This window comes from Bos indicus x Bos taurus, chromosome 24 (genome assembly GCF_003369695.1).
Source record: "Bos indicus x Bos taurus breed Angus x Brahman F1 hybrid chromosome 24, Bos_hybrid_MaternalHap_v2.0, whole genome shotgun sequence".
NCBI classification, from domain to species: Eukaryota; Metazoa; Chordata; class Mammalia; order Artiodactyla; family Bovidae; genus Bos; species Bos indicus x Bos taurus.
Genome location: NC_040099.1, coordinates 60,918,488 through 60,937,288, shown reverse-complemented (window position 1 = coordinate 60,937,288; position 18,801 = coordinate 60,918,488). Strand labels below are relative to the sequence as shown.

At 46.7% G+C, this 18,801-nt stretch overlaps 1 protein-coding gene across 3 annotated transcripts in view; it reads right to left on the bottom strand.

The window, feature by feature from the left end:
- Nucleotides 1-2,868: 2,868 nt before the first annotated feature.
- Nucleotides 2,869-18,801, bottom strand: part of TNFRSF11A (TNF receptor superfamily member 11a) — a 58,313-nt gene continuing 42,380 nt past the window's right edge. For all 3 annotated transcript variants that reach the window (XM_027525925.1, XM_027525924.1, XM_027525926.1), the window contains one exon: nt 2,869-5,466. In XM_027525925.1, coding sequence (XP_027381726.1) covers nt 5,141-5,466 — 326 coding nt within the window. In that variant the 3' untranslated portion in view covers nt 2,869-5,140. The remainder of the gene's footprint in view (nt 5,467-18,801) is intronic.

Here is an 18,801-nt window from a genome sequence, read left to right as displayed (position 1 = left end):
GCTATAAATTACAAACTCAATAAACCTGAGGTAAACAAAAACTTGCTTTTTTCCCATGATACAGTAAGTATTTTTGAAAAGTTCTTCTAAGAGCTTTAAATATGCATCTTTTTTTTCATGGTTTCTTTGCCATTGAAATAGAGAGGCCATAAAAACCAATAAAAATGAACTTGCTTTTCCATTTCACTAGGATGATTTACTGCCTCTGCCTAGATTAAGGTAACTCATAGGAGTCTCATCATAAGAATGCAGTTTTTCTTGTGATTCTACAGTCTGTGTAGCCTTGTTTCCAGGGCTACACCTTCTCGTGAGAAATCAAGCACCTTGGTCACACTGAAAGCTTTCGCTGGGCTCCAGTTCCTGCCCATAGGGGTTTGGGCCTATACCACAACCTCTTCTGTGCTGGCAGCCAATTTATTGTCCTCCCCATGGAGGGAGAGAAAGCCAGGACTCTAGGAGAAAGACAAACGTGCCATTCCAACCCACACATTCCAGTGTCCTTCACTTTGCCCAAGTGTCGGAGCTATGAAGGGCCCACCAGAGCCCATTCTAGCTGTGCGGCCCCGTGAGGCCGTGGGGGCGTCTGGGGACGAGCAGGCCCATTCTAGCTGTGCCCCCAGTGAGGCCGTGAAGGTGTCTGGGGACGAGAGGGCAAACCTCCTTGTTCCATCAGATATGGGAGGAGGGTAACTTCATCAGCCCCTCAGGGTAGAATGAATTTACCAGATCAGACCTGGAATTTGGCATTTTAACTTTTATGCTATTAGACATCTTAATCTTCAATGAAGATTTTTTTGGAAAGTGTTTGTACATGCTAGTTTTATTAATACTAAGGGAATGGGGAGAAGAGATACTGGCTAAGCATGAGTGTCAACCTCACCTTGGGGTCAAGATAACTGGAGTGGTGAGGTGGACAGACAGACAGACATAAAGTCAGACTCCCAGGAGAGACCATGGTGCAGTGAGTCACAGAGGGTCGCATCAGAATCACTTAGGGGTCCCTCCATACTTGAAAATTTATTAACTTCAAACCTCGGGCCACATGGGGCTGTTCTACCAAGGGAGGCAGTTCCTCAGCAGGGGCCACCAGGAAGTGCTGGTCCAGGGTTCCCAGCCTCTGTGCCCCCCTGTACCTTTGCTGACACCTTCCTGTGATACCACCTGACATGCTTGTGCCCCCTGCTGGCTCCACCACGGCCCAGTTTCAGGTCCCCACCTATTTTCGGCAAGGCTGTAGTAGGTGCAAGGTAGTCCGTTCACCAGCATAGCCCTGGGGAGTCAGAAATGGCACAGATAACCCCTCCCCGGCACTGCAGCAGAGCCATGTTTACAGTCCTCCCCAGCAATCTAGAACCCTGGACTCCCTGGGACTCTCTAATTATCCTCATCCTCTTTTCCAGGGATGCTCATGGCCCAAGCATCAAAAGCACACTGAATAAAAATGATCCAGACTCACCAACCAAACGTTTGGGCCTTTGGATGATTTATCCTTTCTCGCAAAAGGATGTTATGCAGCTCATACCCAGAGCCCCCAAAAGCAGATGGCCAAAGGGAGTCACATGCCATCAGAGACTGTCAAAGAGAAAAAACTTCAAAATTATACCTCTTCCACCAGGGCCAGCACTTCGGCTCAGGTCACCCTTTCGCCCAGTACCTCACCATCAAGAGTCTGTTCATTAAATCAGCCTAAACGGTGAACACAACATCGTTTATCTGTTTATGAACAGGTTCTTCTACCCAAAGGATCTCACCAATTTCCTTGATTCTATAAATTATCACTTTTCCATGATCTGTGCCAATGAAAGGCAACAGTACTGTAGACCCAGCACCGTCATCATGGGTATCTGGCTTTGGAAGGAATTTCAGTGCTGAAATATGAACGCAAGTCTCTCATTTGCAGGACTTCACTGCAGTCTGCAGCAAGGGAGCCTGCTCAGCGGAGAAGGGAGCCCTGACCAGGGCTGGGAAATGCCCCTCCCCTGCTCCCGAAGCACCCTCCCCACACCATCTGATAGAGAGATGGCAATGTGCCTGTGCTAGAGAGATGGCAAGAGGGCCCCACGCCCCCTTCACTGTCTCCCAATCCCCCAGGGTTCCCTGCAGTTCTGCGTGCCCTCCCCTTCAATCTGAGCGGTCCTGTGTCTTGCTCTTCTCAAAGAATGAGGCAGTAGTGCCAGCCTGCCAGTTCAAGCTTAGGTCTCAAAAGCATGAGACGGTTTTGCTTGCTCTCTGGGAACCCAGCCACCACCAGGACAAGCAGGCCAGGGCAGCCTGCTGGGAGAATGAGGGGACTGCAGGGAGAGGGTTCAGTCCAGCATCCAGCTGGCCAACCCCCAGCACACCAGCCAGCAATCTGCACGTGGGTCAGCAAGTCCAGCCAGGCTCACCCAGGCCTAATGAACCAACCAAGCTGAGCCAACCCACAGAGGCGGGAGCTAAGTCAATGGTGGTTGTTTTAAACCACTGAATTTTGGGGTACCTTGTTACACATGTAGAGCCCTCTCTCCTCCTGCCCTATGAAGGTTCCAATATCTCACACTCAAACTGCTCTTTTCCTTACAAGGAGAGCGAAGAAAGTAATTCTTTCTATTTCTGAGAGTTGAACTAGGGTGGGGGTAGAAAACACCAGGCTCCATTTCCCTTCAACCCCTCCACCGCACAGCAACCCGCACTTTAAGGAGTTTTACTGGCGGGATCTACGGTGGCTATATTATTAAAACAAGGCACCTTACGTCCCAGCTCTTGTCAAGGTTTCCACCAATGACACAGTATAACCAACATTTGATACCACAGCACGCCACAGAGATCAGAAAGAAGTCAGGTCATTATTTCACAAAAAGATTTGTTTAAACAAGCCATGAAAAAAAGTGTGTTGTCAAATATAAGTTTAATAATCTCTTTATCACATTCCCCAGTTTTCCATTACTGTCTCCATTTCATCCTGTTTACATCTGTCACACACAACTCTATAATACAGACACAGAGCTATATTTGCTGTCCATTTCCTATCATTTAACTGTCTTTGGATCAGTACAGAATTAGCAAGGATCAGCATGGCAAAGAATATAGCTTCTTCTGAAAGTAGATTCTTATGCGTTTATTTAGCACCTTCTATTTAAGGAGCTCAAGATACTTTAACATTCACTGTAGCATTCTTTTGTTACTTCCAAGTAGGGAAAGTGTCAAAAATTACCATTAGTGCCTTTTTGTAGGAAAAATTTTAAAAAAGAAAGCAGAGAAAGGTAAAGTATCAGTGAGATGTGACAGTCACAGTAGAAACTTGGGGCTTTAGCTCTGCCTTCTCCTCAGTGAACTGTAATATAACCAAAGGTATAATAGTTACTTCCATTTTTATAACATCTCTCTTTGGATGGATGTTATCTCAAAGGGCAGTGCAGACAGTAAATTCTCACCAACGGATCATTCTGGCAATAAGCTTATTTCCTGCCATTTTTCATGTCTGCTAAGGAGCCACAGAAATTATAGAGCCACCTCTGCTTCTCCATTAAAAATCATCATCGACAGCTACTATTGTAGCATTTCCAACAGACCTGCAACCAACAGGGAGAAACCCTTGTGTGAGGTCACTGAAGTCTGGACAGTGACTACTATTAGCACTTTCAAAACCTACCAGATCCACAAAATCAATTTTAATGTGCTCAGGCATTGTAACTCTAGTATCTGAGGAAAACAAAGGCTAACTGGCCCAATGGATGAAACACGCCGGGTAACCCCTTTCAACCTGGTCACACTGTATGTTTCCTCACAACAGCACTGATGCTAAGAGAAAGCATCTCTGTGATACATCTTCTTAAGTTCACAATATAAGGACTTGGTTTTTAATTCAGATGCACGGAAAATAACAGGAATGTTTTCCACTTCTACAAGGCTAAACTAAAGACACATATTTAGGAAGAAAATGGGGCCTACTGCCTAACACATTTATGCTCTTCTTGTTTAGAAAGAAACAATGCATATTAACGTCTTTATTCTTCCTTTCTTGAACTTTTGCAGCACCTTCTTTTTTTCACTGAGTGTGCAGGCCACCATCCCATATCCTACTCATTTTCCATGTTTTCCCCATTCTCGAGAATGAGAATGCCAAGTGCAGAAACTTGGAGATTTTTAGAGACTTAGTTACCCAAGTTCTGCTGTCTCTGCTGGGATGGGTATGCACATTCATCTTGGCATATGGATGGGGATGGGGATGAACCATTTTGAGATGGATTAAAGGAGAAAGACACAAATTGCAGCTTTGGGCTGCCCAGAAGTTGACACACACCTAAAAATATTTAGGGGGATTCTCCCTTCCTTTAAAAAAACTGAGAACTCAGAAAAGTTTTCAAAAGCTCAAAGTCTCTCCTCTTGTTTCCCAAGCTTCCCGCCAGGTTTCACATTTCTAGCCTTTTCCCAAAAGTGCTTAATACAGACTCCTCGCCCCCACCCCCTCCATCACTGCACACAGGCACCTGCTTGTGAGAAGGGGTGAAAGAAATATAAAAAAGACCGTCACCCGCAGGAGAATTTTCAAGAAAATCGTTAAACAGTAAAAAGAAAGAAACGGGGTGGGGTGAGGAGACAGTATCAAGAAAAACGTAATGAAAGACAGTGAAATACAAATATCAAATATGGAGAAAGGGCTGGGGGGGAGGATACAGACCCAAATGGAACGGGACAGCCGTAGAAACAGATGCCATTTAGAGACAAACCACTGATGAGCTGATAATGGGAGGTTAAAGGAGAAGAAGAACTAGAAAAGGAGGTAAAAAGGGGAGCGACTGAAGACAGCCACGTGTACCTGTGCAATGCGTTGACACTTGACTGTGGACGGCAGAGTAGTAATAACAAACGTACATTCCCCCCTCCCCCCCGCCAAAGTCCTCGATCCCATTTAAGCAAGGTGGACGAAGGACGCCGGGTCATTTCACGCAGCTGTACCGAACGCAGGGGCGTGAAGGCGCAGACCCCGGGCAACGGCCGCGCCCAGCAGGGACCACGCCCCTCCAAGACCACGCCCCGTCGCGCCCCGCCCCGCCCCGCCCCGCCGCCGGGCGGCGACGCGGCTTCCGACGTGCGGGGCCCGCGTGTGCAGGCCCAGCGGCCCCGAGGGGCGCAGAGAACCGCCAATGCTGCTCCCGGCTCAGCGCCGCGTCTCGGCCGCCCCCTGCTCCTGCACCGGCCGCGAGGCCTTGTCGGGCTCCGGGGCGCCGCACTCCTGCAGTCCTGGGCCCACGTCGAGGCTGGCGCACGCATCCGGGAAGCGCGGCCCGAGGCCAGCGAACGAGTCGCAGCGCGGCGAGCTCTCCTCCTGCACCGGGCGTCCCGCCGGCTCCCCCGCGCCGCCGCCCGGCCCCGCCGGGCCCTCCTGCGAGTTCTGACTGACGTAGACCACGATGATGTCGCCCTTGAAGTTCATCACCTGCCCGCTGGAAATAAACGTGGAGTTACTGTTTCCAGTCACACTGCCTGCAGGGGAGAGGAAGAGGGAAGCGCAGAGTGAGTCAGGGATCTGGGCGGGAGGCTGGTGGACCCCCCCGGCTCCGGACACGCGCGCCGTCACCTCCCCCGGCCTGACCCAGAGAGGAGGAGGGGCGCGAGGAGGAGGCAGCTCGGGCGTCGTCGCTGGCCGCGTGGGCGGCACGCGGGCAGCACCGCAGGCCCACGGATGGGCCCCGGTGTTGCGGCCGGCGCGCGCGTGTGACGGATGCGCCGCAGACACGGCCCAGGGCGCAGCGGTGGTCCGTGTGTCGGGAAAGCAGCAGAGGCTGGAGGGGAGGCCGCCGCTGACCCGACCCGGGGCCCACCTCAGCCCAGCCTCCTCGCTCAGCGCGCTCCCATCTTTTTACCCTCCCTGGAGAGGTCCCTGAGCCCAGCCCTGGATGGCCCTGGGGCCACGTGGGCCCAGGATGTAGCAGAAATTAACTTCCTTAACATTTTTTTTTAACTCCTAGAAAAAGATTAAGGGAAAAAAAAAAAAAAAAAACAACTCAAAAACAATCTTACAAAACACTGTTCCCTTCTGAACCCTGAGGTGGGGGGTTGTTTTGTCCCCAGGGTGTTCTATCATGACCTTTTGTGGGTGACTGGATTTAGCCAGTCTTTAATTAGTGAGCCTTTTGAAAACCAAATAGAAAGTTCAGTGAATACTAGGACACCTACTGCCTCCTACTTTAAAGACTAATTGCTCTAGAAATGACCCCGGGTGAAAATCAGTGCCAGAAACCAAGCAGAAGCAGCAAAGCCCCAACCGTCAGCAACACAAGCAGAATCTCAGTCTGACCAGTGAAGGCGAACAGCACAACAAACAGCGCCTCACTGTTAACGCCATCTTTTCTGCTCCTTCTCTGTTATGACAAAGCTTAATAAAAATTTACACAAGTAAAACTTTTTATCATTACTCTCCATGAAGAGATTTCCTCCCATATGGAGGGCGTATTTTGGATGGTCTGACTTAAGAACCAACAGCATCCAGGGAATCCCAGGAGCCTTTCCATCCACCCAAAGGGCACCTGCAGAGATGCTGACACAGGCCCTGTGGCCCATTACAGGGATTTCAATGAAAACAGATTTCAAATATGAGCCACAAATTGGAAGTCATAATTGAGGATTTATAACTCACGCCGTTTTTCCCATAGGTAGCTGTGTTGGGTGTGACCCTAGATGGGTGGTGGCAGGGGAATTTATTAATTCCCCAAGCAACTTAGGCAAGGCTAGCTAGTATTCCATTCAGCAACACGTTCTCCATTCCCTCTAAAACATTTAAACATGATCCAGCAATCCCACTCCTGGGCATATATCCAGAGAAAACTATAGTTTGAAAGGATAATGCAGCCCGGTGTTCATTGCAGTGCTGTTTACAATAACCAAAACACGGGAGCAACCTAAATGTCCATCAACAGGAATGAATAAAGAAAAGTGGTACATACATACAATGGCACATTACCGAGCCCTTCAGAAAGATGAAATAGTGTTATTTGCAGCTACATGGATGGACCTAGAGATGATCATAGTAAGCAAGTCAGACAGACAAATATCATACGATACCACTTATATGAGGAATCAAAAAAATGATACAGATGAACTTATTTACAAAATAGAAGCAGACTCACAGAAAACAGCTTATAGTTAACAAAGGGGAAAAGTGAAAGAGGGCATAAGTTGGGAACTTGGAATTGATATATACATACTGCCGTATTTAAGACAGATAACCTACAAACACCTTCTGTCTTTGTAGGAACTCAATATTCTGCAATAACCTAAAAGGGAAAAGAATTTGAAAAAGAATAGGTATACATATAACTGAATCACTTTGCTATCTACCTGAAACTAAAACAACATTGTAAATAAAACTAAACTCCAATATGAAACAAAAATTAAAAAATAAACAGGTGTGCCTATAATCCAGCACACCCTAAGCTAGGGGTCTACTCTCCAGTATGCCGATGTCTTTCTGCTCCCACCAGTTACCAAGTTCTCAGGTCTGTTTTTAACTAGTTGAACTCATGAAATCTAATTAAATACAAGCATACCTTGTTTTCTTGCTTGAGTTTATTGTGCTTTGAACACACTGGGTTTTGTATAAATTGAAGGTTTGTGGCAACCTGCAATGTCAGATAATGTCAGCATTTCTTGGCAATAAAGGATTTTTAAGGTATCTACATTGTTTTTAGACATGCTGTCACACTTAGTAGACAGCGTATGGTGTAAACACAATTTCATATGCACTGGGAAACCAAAAGGTTCATGCGACTCACTTGACTATGATGTGTGCTTTCTTGTGGTGGTCTGGAACTGAGCCTGCAGTACACCCAAGGTCTGTCTCTCTCTGTGTAAAGTTGTGAAAGGTAAGTGTGAAAAAAGGCAAATGCTTCTAAGAAAACTAAAGTGAATGCTTTGCAATGACCCAAATAAATGTGAGACACTAAACACAAAAGACATCAACCAGCTGCTGAACTGGACAAGGCCTCTGTTAAAAGAAAACAAGAAAAGGAGTCTTTAAAAATGCAGAAGGAGTTTACACTCAAATTTGTTCTGCAAAGATCTATAATTTCTCATTCCCCACTAAAGAAACAGAAATTGGGAATTAGGATGGTGTGGTTAATGTGAAAAAGGCTCAGGAAACTATAACCAACCAACACATATGTCCCTGTACTAAAAAAAGTCAATGTGTGAATGTAAGTTATGTGTTTTAAGTTAAAGATGTTTAAGATATGAACTTGTAAATGACTTTTTCAAGTAACTCAGCAACCGACCAAGCCTGACACAAGGGCTCCTACCATAGCAGCAGCAGAATGAATGAATATAATAACCAAGAGAAGTCTTCCTAGTTGAGGGATCACTAGTTAAACACAAAAGTCAATGTGAGAAATCAAAAGTGATACGTGTATACCATAAACATTCCATTCCAGTTTAAAATATGCCATGTTTAACAATAAAAAACAAAAGATACTATGTTTATTTAATAAGAGCAGCAATTGTAAGTGGCTTTAAAGTGTGATTTTTTTTTCTTGGTGTATTTCTTCTAGCTTTTTATTATTTCAACATTGACTGCTGATTCTGTCATTTTTCCAAAATTATATAAACCTACACACAAGGCAATGCTCACCAAAGTATGACTGATTTATGGTCTTGAATCAAATATCCTCTTCATATTGATTTATCTGTTTTTGTCATGGTATATATAATTTCTCCATCCTTTAAAATTTTGTTTTCCAACAAATCATCATCATGACTCCATTGTTGTTAACCTTATTCCTTGTCAGAATCTTCAGTCTGTCTGAACTCAGATTGAAAAACAGTTTTTAAACCATCCTCTTACACGTCAAGATTTTGTGTTAAACTTTTCTTCTTAAGAATTTCATTCCATGCCTTTGCCTCGTGGCCAACATATCTTTGATTTACTCTATAGGGTCTATATTCTTATTTTCTAATTTTTTCCAGAATAGAACTCAAACCCTTTTGCATAAGAGATATATTTAAACATTTCAGAATTCTTTGATCCATAGATTGGATCAAGAATATTATTCTTGGGATGGGGAGGTAAAGTAGAGGGGGGAGGAACGAAAAAAAAACAAAACTTTATAAATTCCTGACAATTAGGATGTAAAGACCAGTTACTTAGAAAGAGTATGAGATGCTCAATTTTATTCTTCATGTATTTCCTTATCAGAAGTACAATTAATGATAAAGACCATCTTTGATCAAGTCCAAGTCTGTCCTATTCACACTGACTTTTTATGAGAGGAATAAACTGGTACAGACAAGACTTCTTTAAGAAGTTCTACTTATTTGCCAGTAGCAGTCAGTGGCAACGGAGCCATGTTCAGGGGCACGTAACCCGTGCAGCCACCCAGGACCCTGTGCTCAGAAGGGCCCCAGGCTTGTTTAATGTTGCTGCTGTCTTGAAACTCTTACTAATATTTGCAGAAGGGGCTTCGTAGTTTCACTGCCCTGGGCTCTGGAAACTTCACAGCTGGTGACAGACAGCCCTCAGAAGCCCTGCTCTGTGTTCTCCCCCTCACTGATGCTCTAACTTAGTGTCACTCTTTGGGGAGGTAACAGTTTATAAACTGGACATGTTTCAATATTGCAGACCTGTCTGCCGATCTACTTTTCTCTACTGAGAAAGAACTTAAGTTTTTAAAAACTCTTGAGTTGCAGAGGATATCCACCAGTGCCCCTACAACACAGATTGTACGATATGTTTCCTTGGTGTTCACGTCACATGTCACTTGCTGTAGAACTTTCAACACCCACTTTCTGAGAGAACTACCGAGACTTGTCCCTTTGAGAGAAGGTCTGCTGACTGGATCAGCGATACCCCGAAGGTTTTGCCTCTGATCCTGTTTTGGTTCATTTAAAGTGAAAGGAGGGGCCTTCCCTGGCGGTGCAGCGGCTAAGACCCTGCACTCCCAATGCGGGGAGCTCGGGTTTTACCCCAGGCTAGGGAACTGGATCTCACGTGCTGCACAACTAAGAGTTCGCAGGCCCCAACTAAAGATCCTGCGTGCCGCAGACAAGACCCAGAGCAGCCGAATAAACAATTGATTACAAAATTTAGATTATATTTTAAAAAGTACAGTGAGCACTCAGTCAGCTGCCAGGCGGTCCAAGCGCAGAATCCTTCTAGCGTTTTATCCCCCCAATCTTGCACAGTCTCACCAATCCCACCTGCAACAACAAAACGATTTTGGCAGCTCATTCTTTGAATTGTCCTGAAGCACCTCATCATTTTCATAGAAATAATTCTCATGCTTATCAAATGCATTTTTTTAAGCCAGTTAATGTACAGTTAAAGTTTTAAATTACAAAAGGATCAGCTCACACTCATGGGACTGGGATGACCCATGGATTTTAGTAAGCTTGGCCATTCATTGGCTAGGAGCAGCAGGTCCCAGGCGTTCCAGCCTAGAGTGACCCACTAGCTGTGAGTCATCCGTCAGTGTGTGGTCGGCTTCCATCAGCTCCCTCTACAGAGGCTAGGAGAATGCAGGTTCATCTGTGGTTAAGTGGAGCTAGATTAAGATTAAGCTAGGTCACTATTACAGTAATAACAGTGACGTGCCCTGTGTGCTCAGTCGCTCAGCCATGTCCTACTCTTTGCGACCCCGTGGACTATAGCCCGCCAGGCTCCTCTGTCCATGGGATTCTCCAGGCAAGGATACTGGAGTGGGTTGCCATGCTCTCCTCCAGGGATCTTCCCGACCCAGGGATCGAACCCTCGCCCCTCATGTCTCCTGCAGGTTCTTTACCACCAGTGCCACCAGGGAAGCAGTAACAGTGGTACAACACCCCGAGTCCAGAGCTCATGACATGTCCCCTCTATGCTAGACGGGCAGCATTATCACACCAGCTTGCCGTTACTCCGCACCTGAGTGCCTCAGGCTTGCTTCCTTCCCCCCTGGACTGACTAACGTGACTTTAATAATGAAAACTAACACCCTTCTTTCCCAGCCTTGTCACATGCAGACTCACCTGCAAGTAATCTACTAACTTCAATGGCGTGCTAGTCTCCGCCGTCTCAACTTCAATAGCAAAAAGATTTTGGTGGCTTAGAGTGGTGTCTCACTCCCTGAAGAGCAGAAAGTGCGTGACAGTGACTAGCGGGGTGCTGGTTTCAGCAGCTTCCCGAGCCCAGGAGGGCCAGAAACGGGGCTGGGACGGAGGAGCAGACAGGCTCTGAAAGCCCTGATTCCCGCCACCCCCCCCGGCTTGGCCTCGACTCGCTGTGGAATCCGGGACAAACCACCTAACAGTATAGTCTGCTCCTTTATGAAACGAGCATCAGCATTCAGGCCCATCTAGCCTGGCAGGTGCAGCGCCAGAGCAGGCACATGATAAATGTGAAGTGAATGAATACAGGGATGTGTGAATGCCTGGCAGGACAGCGTAGGGTCGAACGAGATGGTGGCTTAGAAAACGCTTGGGAAATAACAAAGAATTTTTCACAGGTGCAAGGCTGGCATTACTCCTCCCAGAATCTAACAGCTGTGCTCATGACACTTCCCAACGGGGAAAGGTCTCGAGCAGCCATGTGATTTTCCCACTGCTGTCTTGCTGAAGGATTTCAACTGATCTTGAAGACTGAAAGGGCACTTACCTCTAGATATCTAACCAACTTTTGTTTTCTTGCTGAAGTGATCCATCATTCTAACCATCTCTGGTTTGAACGCTCATCTGAGTAACTCTACACGAATTCCCCCACTGTCTCGTTTTCCATCATGCAGGTCAGCTGTGACTTGGAGGTAGCACTACAGTAGGTCAAGGTTTCTTTCTTTCTTTCTTTCTTTCTTTGGCTGGACCATGCAACATATGGGATCTTAGTTCTCGGACCAGGATTGAACGTGTGCTGCCTGCACTGGAAACTCAGCGTCTTAACCACTGGACCACCAAGCAAGTCCAAGAGGAGGTCAAGGCTTTGAGTGAGTTGCTGATATCCTTATCTTGTGTTATGCCTCAGTCCAGAATTGGCCTTGCCTACAACTAATCATTCCCTAAGATCTGCTTTCTACCATTCAGCGGGTTTTACATGGTCGTGCGAATGGACCTGACAGGGCGAGGCCCTGGGGTGGTGAGGCAATAGGACTGCATGTCCACACGGTGGGTGCCCCATGGTTGCCATGGTTTCTGCAGTTGGTGCATGCCCTGGAAGGGGTAGCTCTCTCCACTGAGAACCAAGGACGCAACAGGATGTTCTGGCTGGTAAGGGGGGAATGTGAAGAAGGAATGGGGCGCATGAGACTTGTCCAAGATGCCTTAAGGCATCTTGAGGTCTTTATAGGTCCCAGTTGTCTGCAGGGGCTTCCTCGGTGGCTCAGCAGGTAAAGAATCTACCTGCAATGCCAGAGTTGCAGGAGACGTGGGTTTGATCCCTGCGTCAGGAAGATCCCCTGGAGGAGGGGCCTGGGAAATAACCATGGACAAAGGAGCCTGGTAGGCTACAGTCCATGGGGTCACAAAGAGCGGAACTCGACTGAAGCGACTGAGCACACACGTACAAGCCACAGACCTCTGGGAATACAAGCTAAACCAGGCCAGTCACTTCCTTCTTCCTCACTGTCTGAAGCTGCCTTTCTGCCAGCTTTTTCCCAATCAAAGCTGCCCCTGGCATTTATTTTAACTTTATTTTACTTGCAAAACAGGATGAGGTTTGAGGCATGTGGAAGAAAGAGCCTTCCTCACCAAAGAATTGGTAACTGCAACAGAGGGGACTCAGGCCAGGGGAGCCATCACCTCTTGACACAGACACTAGCGTCTCTTCCCGTGGAAACCTCTGGGCCTGGCCTGGCCTCACCACTGCCCCTTGCTCAACCTGAGTAGCCAGTGATCCTGGCCCAAGTTTGCCTGTATTCTGTGGCTCACTGAGGATTCTCCAGTGCACGATAAACAAATGAAAACAGTATCATTGGCACTGATTTGTAGGGAGACCATGCCATGGTTCAAGGCACAGGCTTCAGAATCAGCTGTATGAGTTGTGGTCTCATTGCTGACTCGCTGTGTGGTCCTGGGTGAGGAATGTGCCCATAGGATTTCTGTGAGGAAGTAAGAAGGTAAGCATTAGTCGCTCATCCAGTTCCAACTCTCAGCAACCCCATGGACTGTAACCCTCCAGGCTCCTCTGTCTTTGGAATTCTCCAGGCAAGAACACTGGAGTGGGTTGCCATTCCCTTCCCCAGGGTATCTTCCCAACCCAGGGATCGAACCTGGGGCTCCCACATTACAGACAGATTCTTTACTGTCTGAGCCACCAGGGAAGCCAAACTTAGCCAGCATCTGGTAACGCATACCTCTGATTTTGTCGTTCAGTTGCTAAGTCACTTCCAATTCTTTGCAACCCCAGGGACTGCAGCACGTCAGTCTCCTCTGTTCTCCATTGTTTCCCAGTTTGCTCAAATTCATCTCCATTGAGCCAATGATGTCATCCAACATCTCCTTCTCTGTCGTCCCCTTCTCTTCTTGCTCTCAATCTCTCCCAGCATCAGGGTCTTTTCCAATGAGTTGACTCTTCACATCAGGCGACCAAAGTATTGGAGCTTCACTTTCAGCATCAGTCCTTCCAATGAATAATCAGGGTTGGATTTCCTTTAGGATTGACTGGTTTGATCTCCTTGCTGTCCAAGGGACTCTCCAGAGTCTTTTCCAGCATCACAATTCAAAAGCATCGATTCTTTGGTGTTCAGCCTTCTTTATGGTCCAACTCTCATACCTCTGATATCACTGATAAAAATACAACCTTCAGGATGTCAGAACAGTCTTAATATATCTCTTAACACAGGCGATTGTTAGACCTCTATGTGAAGGCTATCTAAAAGGATGCTTTGAGAACCAGCATGACATGAGAGTTCTGACTTTTTTATTTTCTGGATATTTATTTATTTGGCTGCACCTGGTCTTCGTTGTAGCACGTGGTGTGCAGTTCCCTGACCAGGGATTGAGCCCCAGCCCCCTGCATTGGAAGCATGGAGTCTTAACCACTGGACTACCCAGGGAAGTCTTGAGGGTTTTCATTAAATTAGAAAATCTGAAGTTTCTAACATTTAAAATGGGTTGGTTGGCTTCACATTAATATTTAATGTGATTTAGGAAAAATTTTCAGGTCATTTGAGAAAGTTAAAAATAGCATTTTAAGTCAACAGAAACAATGAACAAATGAAGTATCTTATCAAGACCAGAAAGATGTATATACTTTGTGAACTCCCTGTTTTCATAGCAAGCTCCATGGAATCACTATTTCTCAGGCAGAGAGAATAAGCTTCCTTGTAAGAACCCAATTCCTGACAGAATTTACATTTTAAAGCAAGGTAATGCACACTTGTCTCCTCAAAGGCTTATTATGTTGTTTAAAATGCATGATGTATGAATATTAAATCACAAGAACTATAGCAAATATTATCACCTAATTGTCATGTAGATTTTCTTCCAAGGAAAAGAACTAAAAATATACACAAATACACTCAAATTACCCAAGCTATATTGGGTTCTTCTGGAATTTTTTAAAAACATATTTTATATTTAACCCATATGCTTCTCATGTGATTTTCCTTTTTATGGAAATGTAAGATCTGTTTCAGGCATTTGGAAGAAACTGGGTCTATGATGATATGGGAAGGGAAGCAGGATTTAATAGTTCCATTCTGAATCATGCTTGAAAATTACTTAGAATGGCTCATAAATGAAACCTTTTCCAAAAATGAGCCTCGTTAGAACAGAAAGAAGGTAAGCAGGACTAAATGAAAGCATATAGTGAACAAAATTTTCATATATTTTGAAATAATGCATTGACTTTTAGCACCAATGAATGCTGAATTTTATTACCAAATAACTGAACTATAAAGTATTTTTAACTTATAGAGTCCTAGAGCTAATGCCTGCTCCTGTAATACTTGGCTAAATGTCAAACATGTGGCTCAGTAAACAAAGTCTCCCTGGTGCTCAGACAGCAAAGACTCTGCCTGCAGTGCAGGAGACCCAGGGTCAATCCCTGGGTCAGGAAGATCCCCTGGAGAAGGGAATGGCAACCCACTCCAGTATTCTTGCCTGGACAATTCCATGGACAGAGGAGCCTGGTGGGCTGCAGTCCATAGGGTCCCAGAAAAGTTGGACATGACTGAGTGACTAACACTTTTCACCTTCCAAAATCAATACAAGTTAGTGGATGGCATTTCGGCAGGAAAGAGAAGCGCGCTAGAAACAGAGGACTGTTCTTTGCTTGAGGGGAGGGGAGAAAGGGGAAGAAAACTGGGATAAAAAGACCTTATCGGTCTCACAGGATGGAAGTGGATGGTCAAAAACAGTCGTTTCAGGACGGGGTGGGGCCCAGGGATGGGAGGCCTGGAAGGGGTACCCGGGAGTCGGGTGGGGCCCTCACCCTCCTGAGTCCCAGGCTCCCAGGCCTGAGCCTGGGTGTGTCTGTGCCGCTTGGATGGACCAGCATCCTTACTCTGGGATTTCACAGAGTCGGACACGACTGAAGTGACTTAGCAGCAGCAGAAGCAAGCTGCCTTGGGAGAGACTAGGAAGGCCAGGCGTGGTGACGGTCATGGCAACTCCTACCAAATAACTGGCCGTGGCTGCCTCAAGATGGTTGTTGTTAAAGATGTGGGTATCCTGGGCTCGGTGAGAAGGATGCCAGGGGTTGTTACCAGGGGCTGCTGGGGGCACAGACAGGGAGTTTCCCTTGTTTAGGAAGCAGCATTTGAGCTTCCCTGGTGGCTCAGTGCTAAAGAATCCGCCTGCAATGCAGGAGGTGCAAGAGACTTGAGTTCAGTCCTTGGGTCTGGAAGATCCCCTGGAGGAGGAAATGGCAACCCAGTCTGGTCTTCTTGCCAGGAAAACCGTGGACAGAGGAGCCAGGCAGGCTATAATCCATGGGGTCACAAAGAGTTGGACAAAATCTGAGCAGGGACTTGAAGGTCAGAAGGCACTGGGTGCTCTGGAAAGGGGACAGGGCAGGGACGAGGCAGCCACACGAAGGGAAGCATGTGGGCTCGAGCAGGAAGGGGAGAGGTTCCTGCCAAAGGGGCCACGTGGAGGTGGGCGAGCTGGCAAAGGGGCCCACGGGGCGCCCGCTAGAGAGGGGCCTGTGCGGGGGGCCGCACTTTCTCAGATTATTGATTCTTTTCATGTTCTCCACTCCCTGGCGTCCATCCCTACTTCCAAACTTTTCCATGTCTCCATGTCTCAGCAGAACCTCAGTAAAGACTTGATAGAGAATCGTGTAGCTGGTGCTCATGAAGAATCGTTAATTGTGCTCATGAAGAATTATTGTGAGCCCCGTGAAGAAACACCTCTCTCCAGCTCAGAAGTGTCTGAACCAATTATGTCATCTCAGGAGCCAGAATCAAGTCACCGGCCAGCTGGTGACACCTGCATCACCAGAAGCCGTTCTTTCTTGTACATGGAATGATTTTCTAGACAGAAGCCTGCAAACTCCAGGTGAAAGAGCTTGTCACTAGGTAACCAGCATGACATCATCAGGAGACTTTAAGGTGTCAGTTAGGGCACGGTTACACAGACTTCGACCATAGCGTCTTTTCCTCTCCACTGCTTTTGGCTGACAATCCTCCCTGCTCTTTAAGAGTTGTAACATGGCTATAATAGACTTACCGTTGGGTGTTATTTTTGAAAGATATGCTTATGGAGCTGTTTGAAGAGCTATCGTCGTCTGCAAAAGTTGGGTGCCAAGAAGGTGCTTTTCCTACTGAGGAAGTGTCCAGGCCTGTCATTTCTGCACAAACCCCTTGATTTGGTTGCAAGATTTTTTTTTTCATTTTAAATACTCACACATATAAATCCAAAAGCCAATAAAAAGGTCACCTCCCTCAAGTCCTAAGAAGATGGTGCCTTTTAGGATTAAGCTCACTCATAACTTTTACCCAAGCACCATCCTCTTTCACACGTTTTTATAGAACATAAAGCATGACAGTTTTTAAAAAGCAGTAAAGAAGCACTCCCTGGTGGTCCAACGGCTAAGACGCCTTGCTCCCAGTGTGGGGGCCCGGGTTTGATCCATGGTTAGGGAGCTAGATCCCACAAGCCACAACTACGGCCTGGAACAGGCAAGTGAACTTTCTTTTTTTTTTTTAAAGTAATAATGGGCTTCCCTGGTGGCTCAGACAGTAAAGAACCCGCCTGCAATGTGGGAGACCTGGGTTTGATCCCTGGGTTGGGAAGATCCCCGGGAGGAGGGCATGGCAACCCATACCAGGGTTTTTGCCTGGAGAATCCCCATGGACAGAGGAGCCTGGTGAGCTACCGTCCTTGGGGCCACAAAGAGTCGGACACGACTGACTGATGACTAAGCACAGCACAGCACTAACGAGGAACTTCCCTGGTGGTTTAGTGGCTAAGACTCCACGATCTCAATGGAGGGGCACCAACTAATGACACAGCTAAAGATCCCGCATTGCACAGCTAAGACCTGGCACAGCCAGGAGAAAGAAAAAGCAATAACGAGAAAGTGCTGTTTGGACCAGGAACCAGGAGGCCATTCATGTAGAAGTAATTATACAGGAAACAGCGCAGCCTCAAAACTCAGTCTGGCTGCTCCTCAGGCGAACACGATCTGGCCCGCTTGCTGGCAGCGCTCTGCGGATGTTTTATATGGCTGAGCACCAGATTTAGACAGAAAAAGCAGTGTAAACTTCTTGCAAATTAACACCACTTAGTGGATGGTACACATTTTTTTCCCCTTTTTTCCATGGTTAGATGTTTAATGCTGGAGAGAAATAAAGGATACAAGCAGAGATGGGCACTGTTTTAACTCTTCATAGGACAGTTCAAATCTGCCATTTTGATATCATGACACTAAGGAAGAAAAAAATGATCTCTTTCTCTTTGGCCAACATTGCTCTTCCTAGAACTGCGTCCGTTTTTCACACGGCAGCAACGGTACCTTTGTGACGTCAGCAACTGAGAAAGGGCTCTGTCCCAGCAGAGTCAGGGACTTGGCCCCTGCCCCGTGGAGGCTCCGCGCTCCCTGCAGCCCCAAGACCTCACGCTTTGTGTGTGTGTCCAATCAGTGGAAAGAAAAGTCACCTCCAGAAAAGAAAGAGAACCACACAAAGGAACCGCAGAGCCAAACTTTTAGATATGGAGATCCCTTAAAATCTTTGAAAAAAGAAAGCTGAGGCCTTTGGAAGGAAATATACATCAGGGTTCTTTGAAAAATACCCCCAGCTTATCTCCCTCTTTCATTTTGACTGAGAGCCGATCGAGCATTGACACAGCAGTGAATCTGTGTAGGTACAGCCAAACCGCAAAGCTTGGAAAACAGATTCAAATTCACCCTTCTACTCAATAAGCCGGGAGTCATCGCCAGCATGAGACAAAGCGGTCCCCACTCAGGGCCAGATGGAGCTGCCTCATGGTTATAAAACAATTCCGAGATCGGCTGCTAGAGCTGCTGGCGGTCTAAACAAAGAGGCAGGAAAGCAAAAGCATCCCAGGATAAAGGTGTCCCTGCCTGGGCTTTGTGGTTTTGCAGAGGGGAGGAGGCTGTGAGGCCCTTTAAATAGTACACGTGCACATGGTTCAGAGGGTGAGCACTCTGCCTGTGATGTTCTGGGAAGGTCCCCCGGAGGAGGGCATGGCAACCCACTCCAATATTCTCGCCTGGAGAATTCCACAGACAGGGGAGCCTGGAGGACTACAGTCCATGGGGTTGCAAAGGGTCAGACAGGACTGAGCAAATAACACTTTCACTTCACTTTTCATATATTTATTTTTCTGGTGAGAGTGTCTAGAGCTTTTAGAAATTTCTGGAAGAGATCCCTGACCTCCCTGCTTCCCATAATACAGCAA